Source organism: Rhinichthys klamathensis, unplaced genomic scaffold (genome assembly GCF_029890125.1).
Source record: "Rhinichthys klamathensis goyatoka isolate OS25496 unplaced genomic scaffold, OSU_Roscu_1.1 h1tg000172l_1, whole genome shotgun sequence".
NCBI lineage: Eukaryota > Metazoa > Chordata > Actinopteri > Cypriniformes > Leuciscidae > Rhinichthys > Rhinichthys klamathensis.
This window is the reverse complement of record NW_026606702.1, coordinates 281,039-299,894: the sequence shown is the minus strand read 5'-3', so window position 1 is coordinate 299,894 and position 18,856 is coordinate 281,039. Positions and strand designations below refer to the sequence as shown.

General features: G+C 36.3%; 2 protein-coding genes across 5 annotated transcripts; both read left to right on the top strand.

The window, feature by feature from the left end:
* The first annotated feature begins 1,875 nt into the window (after positions 1-1,875).
* prps1a (phosphoribosyl pyrophosphate synthetase 1A) lies at positions 1,876-8,585 on the top strand. 2 transcript variants are annotated; one of them, XM_056260033.1, is made up of 7 exons: positions 1,876-2,182; positions 2,912-3,095; positions 3,361-3,459; positions 3,665-3,789; positions 6,032-6,205; positions 6,342-6,501; positions 8,177-8,585. In XM_056260033.1, the coding sequence occupies exons 1-7, from the start codon at positions 2,061-2,063 to the stop codon at positions 8,267-8,269; spliced, it is 957 nt and encodes a 318-aa protein (XP_056116008.1). In that variant the 5' UTR covers positions 1,876-2,060; the 3' UTR covers positions 8,270-8,585. The 2 variants fall into 2 exon arrangements, with proteins under 2 accessions (XP_056116008.1, XP_056116007.1); XM_056260032.1 differs by having other exon boundaries at positions 2,912-3,101.
* Positions 8,586-11,361: 2,776 nt separating this feature from the next.
* Positions 11,362-17,791, top strand: tbx5b (T-box transcription factor 5b). 3 transcript variants are annotated; one of them, XM_056260026.1, is made up of 9 exons: positions 11,362-11,459; positions 12,439-12,610; positions 13,220-13,314; positions 13,866-13,985; positions 14,486-14,633; positions 14,756-14,908; positions 14,997-15,088; positions 15,915-16,048; positions 17,401-17,791. In XM_056260026.1, exons 2-9 carry the CDS (start codon positions 12,467-12,469, stop codon positions 17,769-17,771), a joined length of 1,257 nt encoding a protein of 418 aa, XP_056116001.1. In that variant the 5' UTR covers positions 11,362-11,459; positions 12,439-12,466; the 3' UTR covers positions 17,772-17,791. The 3 variants fall into 3 exon arrangements, with proteins under 3 accessions (XP_056116001.1, XP_056116002.1, XP_056116000.1); XM_056260027.1 differs by lacking the exon at positions 11,362-11,459 and adding an exon at positions 11,553-11,780; XM_056260025.1 differs by lacking the exon at positions 11,362-11,459 and having other exon boundaries at positions 12,155-12,610.
* The last annotated feature ends 1,065 nt before the right edge of the window (positions 17,792-18,856 follow it).

Here is an 18,856-nt window from a genome sequence, read left to right as displayed (position 1 = left end):
GAGCCTTCCCAGCCAAATCAGCCTCACCAAGCAAAAAGCCAGGAAATATTAGCTGGGGAAAGTTTGTTGTCCATGTTTTCCCCGTGCTGAGTGAATGGAGATGTGACACAGTTGGTTCAGGTCCGTTGGCTCAGGGAACCCAACTGCATTCACATCTCTCATTCCCTCAGCTGTCCATCTCGACATAAACTCAAGCTGTTCTCAGCGGTGCCCCCTACTGTACTGTTTTTACATAGCCCTATTGTTGCTAAACCTGCAGGACATCTGTGATGCCAGTGCAGGGTGCTCTTGTTCATATTTTGAGAACAGAGTTTTACACCAGTGAAAACTTTATAGCACACATCCCCTGCACTAACTGTTCATATTTTTAAAAGTTCTTAAACAGTGTTATTCCCCTATAAGTGCATCATGTAGTTAAAACAGGAATATCAAAACTTAATTGTGCCCTATTTATGAATGTATTATATTGTCAAGTTGGAAGTATTTTTTTTTCATGATTTATTTGACACTGCATTACTTGTAACTACTTTTGCCTTTTTTCATCATCAAGAAAAAAAAAAAGAAACTCTTTCTACTGCCTGGTCTGTGTTCACCAGGTGGATTCTCAATGAACTTGATGTAGGGAAAAAAATGATGACCTGTATATTTTTCATTGTGCCAATTTGTAACATATTTTCTAAGTGTATATTTTTCTTAGAAAGTGATGTGAGGTCGTTCTTACTGTGGCTTTGTTCTTTTCCCTTTTCAGCAAGTGAAAAGGTTGCTAATTGCCATGTTTTCTTTCTTTCTTTCTTTTTCTTTCTCTCTCTCTTATTTGTTTTTTGTTTGTTTGTTTTAAAACCAAAAATTGAAAATACTATAAAAAATAAATAAAAAACTATTGTAAAGGAGAGAGAAGGAGAGCAAGCTGTGACTCTTTGTTGAGAGTTTTTGTAATTGGACCAATCTTGTTGTAAGAGTGTTGTGCTCTAGTAAAAATATATATTAATTTAAAGATAAAAAAAGAAACCATGAAAACAGACAGTGGAACAATAACACTAATTTGTGATCTCATTGCTGTTTTATAGATTTTCATGTAAATTATTCTAGTATTTTGTTTTTGTTGTATCTGTCACAAAAGTTGAAATATTTGTGATCAAGCCTGTATGGTGACAAATGTAATATTGGTAACTTGCTGAGTTTTGTAATCATGTTTATGGAATAAATATTAATTAAAAGAGCTTTTGATCACTTGTTTCAGTACTGTTTAATTTTTACTTGTAAAATGAACAAATCTGATTTAACCAAATTTGATGTAGCCTTTCTGTTTTCCAACGTTGTTGCTCTGTCGGGTTAGTTCGTGCTCATCTGGTAGGCTAAATCCTAAATATATCTGCATATCTCATTGTAAATCAGCTTTGATTGCAGTTTTTACTACAACAGCAGTTCAAGGAACACACTACTGTTGACTCTTCTACCACAAGAGTGCTCTATTAACTATGAAAACAGATGTTCCGTAGAAATCACAGAACTTAAAAACTAACAGAATTTACAATACATAAATTATTTTCATTCTTGTAAATGTTTGTTTATATTTCATCTGTAAGTAGGCTATGATACACAGGACAGGTTTAATAAAAGCCTGATGACATAAGACTTACGACATTTCTATCTAGGCCAATTAGCTGGTTTCAAACTGTAGGCTATATCTAATTTGTTAAGCTTTATATAGTATAGTTACATTACGCTGAAACTGTAAACTGGAACATCATAAACGTGTGTTGCGCGTATCTGTCTGTTTAGCTGCCAGTCATCTAGACCCTAGAAATGTATCCAATCATATCCCAGAAATTGAGGAGCCACAGTTTATGGGTGTGTTTTTGCTTGAAGGGGGCGGGGCCACAAAGGCACATAGTACATTTGCTGCGCGGACGGACCCGAAATCAGATAAACGGTACCAAGGCCTTCTGCATTCACTTTGTTGAGGTTAACATTGCATCAGAAGAGAATTTCACTTACAGTGTTTTGTAAAAAACACTGTACAGCACCCCGACAATATAGGCACCACGGATCAGCCAAGAATGCCAAATATAAAGATTTTTAGCGGCAGTTCGCATCCGGATCTGTCGCAGAAGATCGCGGATCGACTGGGACTCGAGCTGGGGAAAGTGGTCACCAAAAAATTCAGCAATCAGGAAACCTGGTGAGTTAATTTCAGTCAGATTTAAAACTGAAACTGTGCTTTCCCATAATGTTTTGGCTAGGGTAAACGGAATGGTAAACACATGGGAACCATGTTTTTTTTTTAGTTTGTAGTTTTCTGAATTGGATGATGTCGTCTGGCGCAATGCGCCTCAAACATGCAACAGACTCAGTTTCCCAGCATGCACCTGCATTAAGCATGTGACTCTGGGGCCGCTAATGCTAATTTTAAACGTCCTGTCTGGCCTCCTCTGCCACGTGAGGAGTCATACCGTTAATTAATTGTGCCATTTTGAAATGTAGCTGTATTGTTATTATTCATAATTATTTTAATATTCGTAGTTGTAATACTACTGTACACATTAGACGTAATTAAAAAAAAAAACACAACAACTCTCATATGTAGACATGAAAAATCATGTTGGCTCTGCTGCCAGTGTTTATTATATAATTGACTTTTAGCCCAAGATGAGTGGAAGGCTTGTGACCCCAAGATAAAATGTCTCTTACTCTTTATCTGCTCCTGACTTGTGATAAATGAAGCCAGGTTCTTGACGCAACACTTTCAGTTTGCTTTTTTTAATGGTTAAGTCTGATCCCCAGTGAAGACCAAATATCAGCTCATATCACATACTCTCCTTTAATCAGGCTGACAAATATAGATTTATTGTGTACTGTCTTTAGTGTCTCCGCCTTATCTGTGTGTGTTTTTCACTGTTTTTGTGTGTAGTGTAGAGATAGGAGAGAGTGTGCGTGGAGAAGATGTCTATATTGTCCAGAGTGGCTGTGGCGAAATAAACGACAATCTTATGGAGCTGTTGATCATGATCAATGCATGTAAGATTGCGTCAGCATCCAGAGTCACTGCGGTCATTCCTTGCTTCCCCTACGCTCGGCAGGACAAGAAGGACAAGGTGGGGGTGAGAGAAACAGCTTGTTTATTAACATGTCCTCACAGTTAATCATGCATTAATCGCATCACTGTTGGTGGATCCATGTGGGCTACTTTCTGTAAGTCTTTCTTCTGTGGTGTCAGTGTGTGTTTCTTGTATTCTCCTTTTCTGGCCTCTTGGCAACTTATAAGGCATGGCTAATTATGCTTGCTCTTTTCCTGTTAATGGTCGTGATGATACCTGTTTATGAGTATGTTTAGTTACGAGTGAGAATTTTGTCTGGTAGAGTCGGGCCCCAATCTCAGCCAAGCTGGTCGCCAACATGCTGTCTGTAGCCGGAGCAGACCACATCATCACTATGGACCTACATGCATCTCAAATTCAGGTACACACAGTAAACCTCCTTCCCTCCAAACACAGACTCAAAACAAACCCTTATCTCTCATGAACAGAGATCAGTGACATAACCCTACAGTCAGGCACATATAAAATGCAGAAGAAATGTAATGCCCACCCCGTTTTACAAGTTTTTTTTTAACGTTTTTGCTCAAGGTATGATTTTAAGTCAATGTGTTTGTTTTTTTTGTTAGGGATTCTTTGACATCCCAGTTGATAACTTGTATGCTGAGCCAGCAGTCCTCAAATGGATAAAGGAAAACATCAATGAGTGGAAGAATTGCACCATTGTTTCTCCTGATGCCGGTGGAGCCAAGAGGTGTGTTTTTCTTTTTCCTCTCCTGCCTGTCTCTCAAAAACATAGGGTCTCGTTCAGTGACCCATGTGTATGCAGAAATGAAGACGTGATACCTGCGTACAAAGGTTTTCACAAACAAATAAATCATGATTCATAAATTTTTGTACTAAAAGTTTAGAATAATTTAACAATAAATGTAACATCAACTGAAACCACACATAGGCCAAAATCACATCTCGGTGGTCTTATAAACGTGTTTATATATATATATTAGGGCTGTCAAATGATTAATCGCATCCAAAATAAAAGTTTGTGTTTACATAATATATGTGTGTGTACTGTGTATAATTATTTTGTATATAAATGCACACATGTATATATTTAAGAAAAATGTTATTTATATATAAAATGTTTATATTTATATAAAATATACATTATATATAGGCTACATTCAGTCTATATACAGTATATATACATGCAAATATTTCTTAAATACACATGCATGTGTGGGTATTTATGTATTAAAAATAATTATACACAGTACACACACATATATTGTGTAAACACAAACTTTTATTTTGGATGCGATTAATCGTTTGACAGCCCTAATATATATATATATTATATATATATTTTACATGTTTATATATTTATGCTTTATATATATATGTATAACACCGGTTGTATTTGTCTAAAAGAAGAAGGTCATACACCTAATCATATACTATGTGTATAGTATAGTCTAGTATAGTATAGGAGAGTCATATATATATGGCTTGAGGGTGAGTAAATCATGGGGTAATTTTCATTTTAAAGTGAACGACACTCAGGAAAGTTGACGGGCCAGTGATGCATCATCATGAAAGTTAAAGCATTGTCAATTTATATAATTTATATAATCAAGCAAAAGAAGACGTGAAAGGGAACTCAATTTGTTACTCGAAGCACACGTCTCAGTGAGCGCGCGATACTGAATTGAGCTCTTTCACGTCATCTTGTGCTTGAACAGACCTATTCAAACAAAATTGTCGAAAGGCCCGTCTTGGCAAGTAAACCTAGTCACTTGTTTCTTGGCAAGTAAACCTAGTCACCTGTGTGTCTGTGTATATATACATACACACACACTGGCTTAAGACATATATATATATATATATATATTTATATAATATAAATATGTGTATATATATTTATTTACCTTTTAAATCTTTTTTTCTTTTAAATTAGCATTTTTGAGTTTTTAATGTTTTCTCTGATCAATTTTTTTGCCTGATCAATTTTTTTGCCTGATCAATAAGGCATTTCAATAACTGACAAATAACCCTTTCATTGCCATTAAGGTGAAATTACTGAGACTTCATGCTATATATATATATATATATATATATATATATGTATGTATGTGGAAACACCATATATGGAAATGGTTTGGGTGTGTTTTACACAAATCACTAACCTTGGGCGAGAGGTGGCGAATTCAGGATAATCCAAATTCATTAACATTCCAATAAGGTTAAGAACAAACGAGTGTCTGTATGCACGTGGTCTAAATTTGGACCACCATGTATAAATTTGAATAATTTACACAATTATCATTGAATGAGACCCATTCTCTTCTTTTCTTGTTTCACCGTCATTCTTGTCATTTATTATCCTTTTTAAACCAGTTTGTTTAACAAGTTTTTAAAAAATGTATTTTGTGATCTTTTTAAGTATTGGATTGCAAATAATATGATTTAAAGCAACATAGCCGTTTCAGGTTGTTAAACCTGGAGAATTGTAGTTCATAATGTTGATAAGGCTCTTGAAGACGATGGACATGAATGTGTTTTACTCTTTTTAGGTGTGGAGGGTAAGGAAATGTCAGGTTTTTGGTGTGTTTGTGTGAGTGTGTGATTCTCTGCTAACAGTCGATGGCTTGGCCTAAACCTTTAGCTGTACATTATAGTGGTAGGCACTTTTTTCAAATCTGTTTGAAGCCTTTTAAAGCTTAGCTAATTTAATCATGCTGATTACATCATGTGATTGGTTTCTGGAGAAATGGACTGACTGCAGCGCCCCCTTTTGTAACAATTTAAGGCACTCGAGTGAGTGAGTGATCTTACGCACACTGTGACTGGAGTTTGTACTTGTTTTTACTGACATTTGCGCATGTGGCCTATCTGTGATGTCTGTATATGACACTTGCAGAGAAGCCTGAATGCATCCATTGTCATTTCTCACTGTTGTACAGAATGCTACCTAAGAATTGTGTTCATTTTATCAGAGTAACATCCATCGCTGACCGACTGAACGTGGACTTTGCCCTAATCCACAAGGAGCGGAAGAAGGCCAATGAGGTGGATCGTATGGTACTGGTTGGGGACGTGAAGGACCGAGTGGCGATTTTAGTAGATGACATGGCGGACACATGTGGGACAGTATGTCACGCGGCTGACAAGTGAGGAATCGCATGATACACGATCACTTTCATGCTCAAACACATGCACATTCATGATTATCCTAGTAATCTGTCATGCCTCCATACAGGCCTGTCTGTGTTTTAACTGCATATGTGCGTCTTTGTCCTCTATCAGACTGGTGTCTGCAGGAGCCACTAAAGTCTACGCCATCTTGACTCACGGTATCTTCTCTGGGCCTGCCATTTCTCGGATCAACAATGCCAACTTTGAGGCCGTCGTGGTCACCAACACAATTCCACAGGAGGACAAAATCAAACACTGCAACAAGATTCAGGCACAGACATTTATCTTATAAAAATCAATTTAAATATCGATTCTTCAAGATCTAATTAAAAAATAATAATTCAAACAAATGTTTTCAGTCACACAGTCATCACATGATTATGCAATAATTGTATATGCGTTTCAAAGTCAGAATCGAACCTCAAGCTTGTGAATCTGAATCAAATCAGTGATGATATGGAACTCTATGGTCTCACAATTTTAACATAAATTTGTGATACATGTACACTATTGTTTAAAAGTTAACTGAGGCTAGATTTTATTTGATTAAAAATACAGGAATATTGTGAAATATTATTACAAATTAAAATAAGTGTTTTCTATTTGAATATATTTTCAAATGTAATTTATTCCTGTGACGACAAAGCTGAATTTTCAGCATCATTACTCCAGTCTTCAGTGTCACATGATCCTTCAGAAATCATTCTAATATGCTGACTTGGTATTCAGGAAACATTTCTTATTAATATCCGTATTTTTGCAATAAAGGAATGCTTATTACTATGAATGAATGTTGCCGCTGAATATTTTTAGTGAAAACATTTTTTCAGGATTTTTTTTAATGAATATTAAAGAACAGCAATTTAATGCATCCTTGCTGAATAAAAGTATTAAAGGGTTAGTTCACCCAAAAATGAAAATTATGTCATTAATAACTCACCCTTATGTCGTTGCAAGCCCGTAAGACCTCCGTTCATCTTCGGAACAAGATATTTTAGATTTAGTCCGAGAGCTTTCTGTCCCTCCATTGAAAATGTATGTACGGTATACTGTCCTTGTCCAGAAAGGAAATAAAGACATCATCAAAGTAGTCCATGTGACATCAGTGGGTTAGTTAGACTGTTTTGAAGCATCGAAAATACATTTTGGTCCAAAAATAACAAAAACTATGACTTTATTCAGCATTGTATTCTCTTCCGGTTCTGTTGTCAATCCGCGTTCAGTGCCGCTGATGACGTAAGACGCTGCTGACGTGTATCTGGTGCGTCCATGTATTCGGGTTAAAATAAATATGGCTGGGCAAAAAAATGCAAGTCTTCCTCTGTGTCGAAATCCTTAGACATGTTTGTGAAGATTGTTTTGTTTACAGCGTGCGTCTCCCTCAGACTGAAAACGAAGCTCGGGCGCACAAGATAACACGTCAGCAGCGTCTTACGTCATCAGCATCACTGAACGCGGATTGACAACAGAACCGGAAGAGAATACAATGCTGAATAAAGTCGCAGTTTTTGTTATTTTTGGACCAAACTGTATTTTCGATGCTTCAAAACATTCTAACTAACCCACTGATGTCACATGGACTACTTTGATGATGTCTTTATTTCCTTTCTGGACAAGGACAGTATACAGTACATACATTTTCAATGGAGGGACAGAAAGCTCTCGGACTAAATCTAAAATATCTTAAACTGTGTTCCGAAGATGAACGGAGGTGTTACGGGCTTGCAACGACATGAGGGTGAGTCATTAATGACATCATTTTCATTTTTGGGTGAACTAACCGTTTAAATACTTACCAACAATAACAAACAAACATTTGAACGGTAGTGTAATCTGGTATTAACTTCTGGAATGTTATATCTGATTTGGTTGTTTTACAGATAGTATTTTTTAGTAGTTCTTTACTCTGAGCATTCTGACAGATTTATTTCTCTCTCCCTCTCCAGGTGATCGACATTTCTATGATCCTGGCTGAAGCCATCAGGCGAACTCATAATGGGGAGTCGGTTTCATATTTGTTCAGCCACGTACCTTTGTAACACGCACATACATGCACACACGTCATCTCTTTACACACGTCATCACAGTGTACAGACTCGCATGATGGAGAACCATTGCTGGGTTTGTCACACGTAAGGGTCTCACACGCACCATTTAACTGAAGACATATCCTGGACAGTGAATGAAAAGAATGAAAGCTTTCCCCCTTTCTGCTGCATGTGCTGACTCGCCTTGTTTTCCCCAAGAACATTGTGAAATGTAATAATTTGATACTTCTATCATCTTGATTTCCAACTACTATCCACTCATTGAATTTCACCCGTCACACTGTTATATAAATGTTACTTGCATGTTTGTCTGTCTGTTATTTCCTTAGAAATCATTTAAAAGTAACAATTAGACAAAAACCCCAGCTTATAATGGGAAATCTCCTGTAATACTGGATTTTTTTTGCTGGTATTTTAACTCCAAGTTTACTGTGTAACTTAAAGGTACGATGGACGTTTATGAGTTTTGTATCATCTTATTTTTGTTATAGAATATAATTACTAACATGTGGCAAGATTGGAAAAGAATAGAGATGGGTTAGACCCCTTTAGATTGCCATTGTTATGGCAGCTGGATTTTTTCTTTTTCTTTATCTTTTTTTTCCCTTTTTGTTCCTCTTCTCAGGTTTTAGTTTGTTTTTTGTTTTTTTACTTTATTGATTTGCATCTTTTCAGGGTCTTTTGACAGGGCAAAAGCCAAAATCTGAGTGGACAAATTAGGTCATTTATAAAAAAAAAAAAAAAAAAATTGTGTTAAGATGTTTGTTCATGTTTACAGTTAGGCAGTGTTTTTGTTTGCTTGAACAGAGTTCTGTGAAGTGCCCTTCAGATTGGGCTGAAAACACACACACTCAAGTCCTATTAAGTGGCTACTGTGGAATTGGCCTGAACAATCAGCCTATTGAACCATATTTTTGCTGTTTCTTGCTTATATCTGTGTGGGTTAGTGTGTTTGTTCTTTGAAGTATGTTTCTTTTTTCCCATGCTACAGGGTTAGTTCACCCAAAAATGAAATTTCTGTCGTTAATTACTCATTGTCATGTTGTTCCAAACCCGCAAGACCTTCGTTCATATTCGGAACACAAATTAAGTTATTTTTGATGAAATCTGAGAGCTTTCTGACCCCATAGACTGACAGAAAGCTCTCGGATTTCATCATAAATATCTTAATTTGTGTTCTGAAGATGAACGAAAGTCTTGTGGGTTTGGAACAACATGAGGGTGAGTAATTAACGACAGACATTTTCATTTTTGGGTGAACTAACCCTTTAAGCGAGATCAGAGATAATACACAACTATCCTACAGCTTACACTGGAGAAGTATGTGAGATGGCAGAGTTTGATTTGATAGGTGTATGCCGTTTGCCTTAATGAAGGAAAACAATACTGACGACTGTATCTTGTCTGAATACAGAACAAGTAAAGCATTTCATGTATAAACTGCACACCTGCTTGTTTTTCCAATTATTATATAGGGTTGGGAGGGTCACTTTTAAAATGTATTCTGTTGCAGTTACAAATTACTTCATAAAAAAGTATTCAGTAACGTAATCCAAGCACCACATTATGAAAGTAATGTAATCTGATTACTTTTGGATTCCTTTAAGGTCACATATATAAATAAAGTAAGGTAAAAAGCAATCATCAAAGTAATTTTATTTAAACGTGTATTGACATGATCACCAACTAGATTTTACAGTCCCATATATATATATATATATATATATATATAAGGCTATACAGACATCTGGCTACAGATAGTTTTATTTCTTTAACATGAAAAATACTTATAGTTTATACACAATATTTAAAAAAGTCTGCACCATCTACATATTAGTCTGCTTTAAAATTCATGTTTATCAAGGCTGTTATCTTTCTTAATTTCACTGACTGACCCTGCGCGTTAGTGGTGGGAGTTTTGGTTCATTTTCCTCCAGAAACTTAGATACAACTGCGATCAGAAATAAACTATGGAATTTGAAATCACTAAATTTTAGCTAACGATGTCCGTGCTAGTAGCTACCTTTGAATGTTTAGGTTGGATGTTGAGTCCTTTGATAAAGAAAACGTTTTCATAGCTGGAAGGCATGTTTGCGCTACACACCTATGTTGTTTCCTTTTTCCTCAACAATAACTGTGAAATGTCTAGACATGAAAACGGGTTTCGGGAAGCATCGTAATTAATAACTTAATTGTCTCAACCTGTGTCTTAGGAGAATGGTTGTAGACGTTATTTTAACATAAATATTTCATTGGATATTTAAGCGTCATTTCCGTTGGCTACACGGAGCTCTAAAAGCAGTGCACACTAATATAGACGTTTATAAAAAAAGAAGACGACTTATACACAAGCGGACTAGGTGGCGCATATAGGCAATAGCCTACATTACAATTTCTGTAGGATGTTTATACGTCTACTTATATGTTTGGAAATATTTCCCGATATGAATCATGACCTATATTAATCTATTATCAATAAAATATAAAAAGTGGTCGAGGTCTGGTTTACAGATCATGTCAGGTCGATTATGGCTGACAGCCCACAGCAACCGATGAGATAGGCTATAAATTCACCTATCCCGTCACTCTCAGCAGAAACAACAATGAAAATAATAGTCATCAGTATTGAAGTAATTGTAAGGAAAACCGATTTGCCAAATTATCTTGTTTGTCAACGTCACATTAAACAGAGCCTAATCCAAATACCGACGAGTCACGAGCTCGGCGTCAAACTCGCGCTCTCCGTGGTGTGTCCTCCTGTCGTTATCTCGCCACACGATTGCGAGATACTGTTTTATCTTAACGAGCAATGTTCCCACGGCTCGGGCTCAGTAGTGCAAGCTACCCTGTTATCATCCACTTGTCTTATTTATGGAAGCCTGTTTAGAAATGTGCACGAGTGACAGAGAACGCGCGTGCTTGGACACACTCAGATCAAATAATATATCCAAAGTTATTATTGAGGGGAATTTTGTTTTCTATCATCAACAAGCAAAAACAAGCGGATTCGCAGAGAGAAAGAGAGAGAGAGAGAGGACAGAGCGCTCGCCTTATACCTTTCGACCTCCTAAACTTTTAACCCCGCCGCGCGCGCAACCGTCGCGCGCAGTGATGTTGACTGACAAGCGCCGATTTTTTACCGCACAATTTGCAACCTGAGCATAAATTCTGCACCATAAATGTGAGTATAGTGAATTTCTTACGCTTTTTAGGCTTGTTCCTCAATTTTTTTGTTGTATTTGGGAAGCACATAGGAACAAGCATAGGCTATATCACGGAGGAAAATAGGAGTTCGTGAAATGTGGTGTTTATTTTGTCGCCGTGTGTGAGTTTGGACATGGCGTGTCATGAGTGTGTGAATGAAAAAGGTGTGACGACATAGAAGGCATCCCGCTAATGGGAGACAGAGAAATCAGATGGAGGGAGAAAAGAGAGACACGACAGAAGAAGGGACAGAGCTTGGTAAAGAGGTGTCTGAGAAGAGAAACTCAAAAATGAAAACGTTCTAAACGCTTTTGCCAATATTCTCATTTGTTTTCAAGGAGATAAAAATGCCTATTGGAGAAACTGCCTAACAAATCAGTGGGGACGAATTTTAAATCTGTTTCGGAATTAATTCACCAACGAAAAGCTCCTTATTTTCATAACGATGAGGTAAGAGACGTCAAAGAAAAAAGAAAAAACAAATAGGGCTATGCGCGAGAAAAATACAGGTTGCAGAGAAAATAAATGCAGCTAAGTAGGCTATTTGGATAGAACTAAATGAAGACATTTTTTTCTATAAAGCAGCCTGCAAATTGAGATTTTCCAACAGTCTGTATTTTATCTATTATTTATAGCTAACGTTAAACGTTTGACATTTTCAGCCAAAAAACGTCGCTCTTATTCTGTCCTAAAATTCTAACCTATTTATCATCGAACGCAAACTGAAAACTCGAAACTTTTTTTTTTAATCAAGGCTAAATCATTTGTATTTAGCCTACTTAATCACATTCCACAATAATTTAAATAAATCAGCTGTCTGAACGCATTTTTAAAGAACATTGTGAGTTTGTGTGGATTTATTTATTTGTTTGTTTATTTGTAATTAAGATCTGGAGATCACCTGCTGATTTTTATTTATTTTATTTTTTTACCATTTTCCATTGCGCATCTTTTAGTTCACCGTAGTTAACCTCAAACGGGGATATGGCGGATTTAGAGTTCGGATCTCTACAATCGTGTTCCGGCGGCGATTCCCCAGCGATGGAATTCGAGAACGACAAAGATTCCGGACATCACGGTCGGAGCAAAACCGGGTCGCCGCCACTGCAAACTCAGCCTCCCCAACAGGTCAGCCATGACTGCAAGTGCAGCCTCCCCGAGTATACAAGGCAATAATTCTGCTGTCACATTTTTTGTTTGTACATTTTGTGATTATTATTATTATTGGTGTTTATTTTAAGTGGAAATTGTTTATTGCACGTATTCACTTCCCGGATAAAGCTAAAAGGGAATAAATAATGTTTACAAAACAAATAGACATTTTTGTAGCATCACATTCATTACATGAGTGTATTAGGCCTATTTATATTACGTGTATTTAGTAGGCTACGAAGTGAATTTAGATCGTTTGTTGTTGGGTGTCTTCAAAATTTACACGCATATCTTTTTATTTTGCTTTCAAATTCGATTTTTATTAAATTCATTATTATTAAATGCCGCTCTAGACTATTTTCACAATTATGGTATGGACTAATAAAAACAAAAAAAAAACAAAAACAAAAAACAAGGTGGTTAAAAAAAACGTAAAAATGAATTACCAGACAGGAAACGCTTTATTTTATTTAAATAATATATTAGTATTATTATGTTTGTTATATTTGTCAACATATTCAGACAGAATAAAGAAAATCAGCAGTAATTTCCATTTCCTCCCCCTTTTTTTCTTCAATGATGCAGGGTATGGAGGGAATCAAAGTTTATTTGCACGAGAGAGATCTGTGGGCGAAATTTCATGATGTCTCTACAGAGATGATCATTACCAAAGCTGGCCGGTGAGTGACAAAAGATATGATCTTTGATATGATCAAAAATATGTATTTCTCTTTATGGTATATTCATGGATCAACACAATCTTTTTCAACATAATTCTCAGGCAGGAGCAAAGGGCCCTTGGAGGACAACAGAGTAGACAGAAATAGGGCAAACTTTGTCATCATATTCAAACATGCTGGATGGATACCAGAAAATATTTGGTTTGATTTATTTCCAAATAAATCCATTCCGTTTTTAATTAGAGTGGCCCACATTGAATACAATTGAAATTGATAAACAAATAATGTCTTTAAATATATGTGATAGTTTCAGGGACTTTCAGCTACATACATCTGCAGCTTATTACAATTATTGCATAATTGCAAAAAATAAAAAGCTCTTTCTTTACATGCAATGACTTCATGGACCAGGAAAATGTTTCTGTGCTCAGAGACAATCAAGAAAATGCTCCATTGTAATATTATTGTTGTATGTATGTATGCATGCATGCATTTATGTATTATTATTAATTGTTGTTAGCTCTCTATAATGCATCATTAATCTTTTACAGACGAATGTTTCCCAGCTACAAAGTGAAGGTAACAGGCCTAAATCCCAAAGCAAAATATATCTTACTGATGGACATTATTTCAGCCGACGAGCATCGGTATAAATTTGCAGATAACAAATGGTAAGAACTACAGTGAAATTCATACATTTTAATTGATGTAAATTGTAATATTAATATTCATAAATGAATAGAAGGGTCAACATTTTTATAAAGATGATTCATTCTTTTACACAAATATTAAATGGGCATTTATTAAAAATGTTCAGAGTGGTCAGCATTGTAATTATTGTAGGGTATTGGGCTGTTGAGCATGACTGAATGAAAAGGAGAGATTTAGCTAAATCAATGCGTGCAGGGGGAATGCAAAGAGAAAGGAATGCATAGTGTAAATATGAATGAATAGAAAATGAACTGTGTTGTTGTTGTGAAATGATGCATGACTCATATAATTATGAGCTTTGGTTAGGTTGTATTGTTCAGTGAGTGGAGGATCCACAGTGAGAGAAACTCTGAGACAGAAGCTCATTTTGCACCCTGAACTTTTATCTTAGAGTTGTGGAGCAGACAGAAAGTCCTTATCTTCTTTAATGTTGACTAACCCGTTCCTATCTCCTCTGGAGGTCCATCAGTGGTAAAGCTGAGCCGGCGATTCCAGGCCGACTGTATGTGCACCCAGACTCACCGGCTTCAGGAGCTCACTGGATGAGACAGCTCGTCTCTTTCCAGAAACTCAAACTCACCAACAACCACCTGGACCCTTTCGGACATGTAAGTAATGATGTCAATCAGATTGAAGTGGTTATTTAATTTGCTGATGAATGTGATTCGACTCCCCACAGTTTCTTAACCAGTGGGTTAACCAGGAAATCTCTTCCTGTTATTTGCTGCAGATCATTTTAAATTCCATGCATAAATACCAACCTCGCCTGCACATCGTGAAGGCAGACGAGAGGAACAGCTTTGGCTCCAGCAACACAAGTTTCTGCACACACTCCTTTCCTGAGACGACTTTCATCGCTGTAACTTCCTACCAGAACCACACAGTAAGCAGCAGGAGTCCTATGATCGTAAATAAATGGATAGATTTGCATAAAGCAGCAGTGTTCATCTTTAATCCTCTTTTATTTTCAGATCACTCAGTTGAAGATTGAGAATAATCCATTTGCTAAAGGTTTCCGTGGAAATGACGATGTCGAACTGCATCGCATGTCCCGTACACCAAGGTGGAGCGCACATATTTTAAACATATCAATACGTATGCATGTCCGCACGCAAACATATTTGACTTTAGTAGATCATGTCAGCACCATAACAGTTTGTGATGTGAGTAATGATGAATCACTAATGTTCTGTATTTTTCTTTCTTTCAGTTTTCATGTATGTATGTGCCTGCATGTCATTGTGTGTTGCATCCCGTAGCCACTAATGTTGTTGTTTTAGATACACAGAGAATATGTTGTACTTTAACTAGCAGGGTTTGGGAACAAAAGTCAAAGCTTTCTGTTGAATGTTGACAGTATTGAATGTGACACACAAGAGAGGGATATTTATAGTGTAACAATATTAAGAGCAGAGCGGCACAACACTGTCACACAGAAAGGTCACTGAAGGGCTAATGTGTGTGTGTCTGAATAAATGCGTTTTTGAGAGAGAGAGAGAGAAAACAGAGAGAAAGAGGAATGAGTCAGATTGGAAAGGGGGTATAGAGAAGATTTTTAGCTACTGTAATTGTCTCTTAGCTTAGAAATTTAATTAGAAACGATCAGTATTGTGCAAATGATATCCCTTACCCTCGCCGCCCCACCATGCCAATGCAAATCATGAGACTGCTCTCTCTCTTTTAACACCCTGATCTATCAACCCTAGTGCCAGTGTTTCGAGACTCCTCCCCTAAAAGTACCATAATTCACTTGGATATATCCTGGAAATATAGCTTTTGAGTTTTTCCTTTAATCATAATTTTCTCAAATATTGTCTTGGTCTCTGCTGTAGGAATGTGCAGTGTGTCTGATGCCTTTTTTTGCCTTTTTTTTTGCCATTTTTCCACAGTAAGGAGTATCCACTTGTGCCACGTAGTACTGCAAGGCAGCATGTAGCTCCACCCTCTCCTGACTGTCTCTCTCGGTCAGAATACACTGTGACACAAAAACCCAGTCCAGGCTACACCTGCTCCGACACTTCAGGTACATAGTCCAAAACAAAGAGTTTGAATTTTTGTGTTATAATATTTTGATTAAAGGTACGTTTTATTTACTCAAATAAAACTCAAGTTACTCAAGTTTTGTTATAGTGGCTCCAAGGTATGTGGCATTTAAAAATAAATAAATAATTTTAGCAGCTTAAAAAGATGAGTGCCTTAAACCTCTCTAAATGACTTTAAACTTACTAATTTAATAAGTCATAATTTGATTTTGTACATTTTTTTATATTTATTATTTGTACTTATTATTTGTTACTTATACTTAATAATTATTATTTGTACTTATTCTGTTATTTTGTACGTTCTTGTGCTGCTTCGGAATTATTGTGGTTTTTTTTAAACAGTCAAGTCCCCTTTATTTAGCGCTTTATACAGAATAAAATTCTGCTGTAAAGCAGCTCTAAAGAGACAATAGCAAACAGTCACCATTCAGGTCAAATAACTTCAGTGTTGATTCAGTTCGGTTCAATAACTGTAAAGTTCATCAATTATGGAATGAATTCAATTCATCTATAAAGCAGCTCTGGAGAACATCCAGCTCAGTTCGGTTCTCGTCCGATAGAGTCAGTACAGTCAAGTCAATAATATTGCAGAATATTAAGTGGCTAAAAGTAACCATTATAAAATGTTACGACTGCATGATTTGTGAGGTGTAAATGACTGTAATTTCCTTTATACTTTGTAATTTGATGTATGTGACCTACCGAGGGCTTAGCCTTCGAAATGAGAAAGCAATTATTTTCTGCACGCAAAAAAACAAAAAACCAGCCTGTGCTGTGATGTCTGATTCAAACAGGTTCTTTTTAACGAGTCAGTCAAAAATGTTCACGAAGCAGCCTCGATCTTGCTTGTGAATGCAATGTGCTAATTTCTGCTAATTTAATTTCTTAAATTATTATGGGATCTCCTTCAAAGCTTTTAGAATCTTTGCTTTTTTTATTTCTGTATTTATCAAATGAACATATTTTAATGACAGTATATTTTTTAACAAAAATAAATGTTTATTACATTTATTTAAACAAAACCCCTTTTATTATTTATTTTACTTACAGTGTAATTGAGCTCCAAAATATTTTATTTTAGGAGCCAACATCGTCCTTGTCATTTTTGCTGTTCAGACTCTATTCTGTATGCAGCAGAGAGCACTCTGTAGACTTTTTTGCCATCCTGGATGCATGTTATTATTAATTCAAAAGGTCAGTGGCCGTCTTCTAAGCAAGCAGCAACAAACTATATAAACCCAAAACAATGAGCTACTCTTTTAAAGCAGAAATCCACATTCTTATTTGCCATGTCTTTACTGGAATGATTGAAAAATGTTTGTTTTTTCTGCAGGTGATCACACCCTCACTGAAGCCACACACACTCATGACCCCACCTACCAGCTCTTCACCCACCAGCTCTCCCCCTGCAGTATGGACACCGCACAGCACCAGCCTTGCATGTACGGAAGCTCTCAGGTGGGCATGGAGGACCTCAGGTGGGCGTCTTATACAGACAGTACAACTTACCAAAGCTTTTCTTCTGCTAAAGAAATGAGTGGGACTTTTGATCCCACCACTGACCTCTCTCAGGAACTGTATCCACAATACACCTGTGAGGTGGGTGTCCAGTCACACTGCATGATGACTGATTTATCGCTTTATGCTTGCAGTCGATCATTCAGCCAAAACCAACAACCAAACAGCTGGTGTGGGGGCAGTTGAGCAAGTGTGGCAGTTGAGCAAGTGTGTGTGTGTGTGTGTGTGTGTGTAAGAGGGGGAAAAAGTCTGTGAATAATTGTGATAACTTGCTCATAACTTCATCCTGAAATCACAAATTTGCATCTGTTTTGCTCCACAGATTCTATGTTGTTGTGAATCAGGTCTGGCAGATTAAAATTGGTACATATTTCAGTTCTGCTATATCATCAAAATAAATATTAACAATAAAATTTGACATCAAAATTAATATTATCTCCAGTGTAGTAGCAAGCAACTATTTAATTTGTTGTTATAAATATTTGTATATATATTATATATACTGTTTTATAATATTTAATTCTTTCTCATGATTTCTGAGATAAAAGTAAAATAAATAAATTAAAAATTAAGTTTCCAATTATAACAAAACAGGGCATTATAGCATGCATAGTATATATATATATATATATATATATATATATATATATATATATATACTGTATATACTAACAGTTTTTCATGTTCACATTCACTGTGGAGCAAGTGGAAACTAATGGGATTTCAGGATAAAAATGAGAAATTTTCATTTAATACTGAAAAAAAAAAACCTTTTCATTTCCTCTTATTCCGAACACAGTGATGGATGTTTGCATGTTCCTTGCAACTTCAGTGATGTGTGTGAGATTTTGTGTACCTTTGTATCTCATCAAATATCTCTTCTGGTAAAGATGTGTGAATCTCTGTTACCATTACCGCAGAAATAAATTCATCAAGATACATCTACACCAGGAATTAAAAAAGAAAAAAAGGTAAGGAGGTACCGGTAGGTTGTTTCACTGTGGCCAGTATTTGTGAAGATTTAGAGTGAATCCTCTCTTTTATTCTTTCATTTGGGAAATGCTGATGTACAAGCCCAAATGCAAAAGACTCTTAAATATCCACTTGAACACGCTCATGTGCTAGCTTCAGATGGGGGTCCTTTATTTTGTTTATTCTAACTCTATAATGAAGAGAAAAGGGAATGCTGGGTACTGCACGTGTCACAGTCCGTTAAGGGAGCAGTGATGTTACCAATCCTGTCATGGCCCAAGGCAAGAGAGACAGAGAGG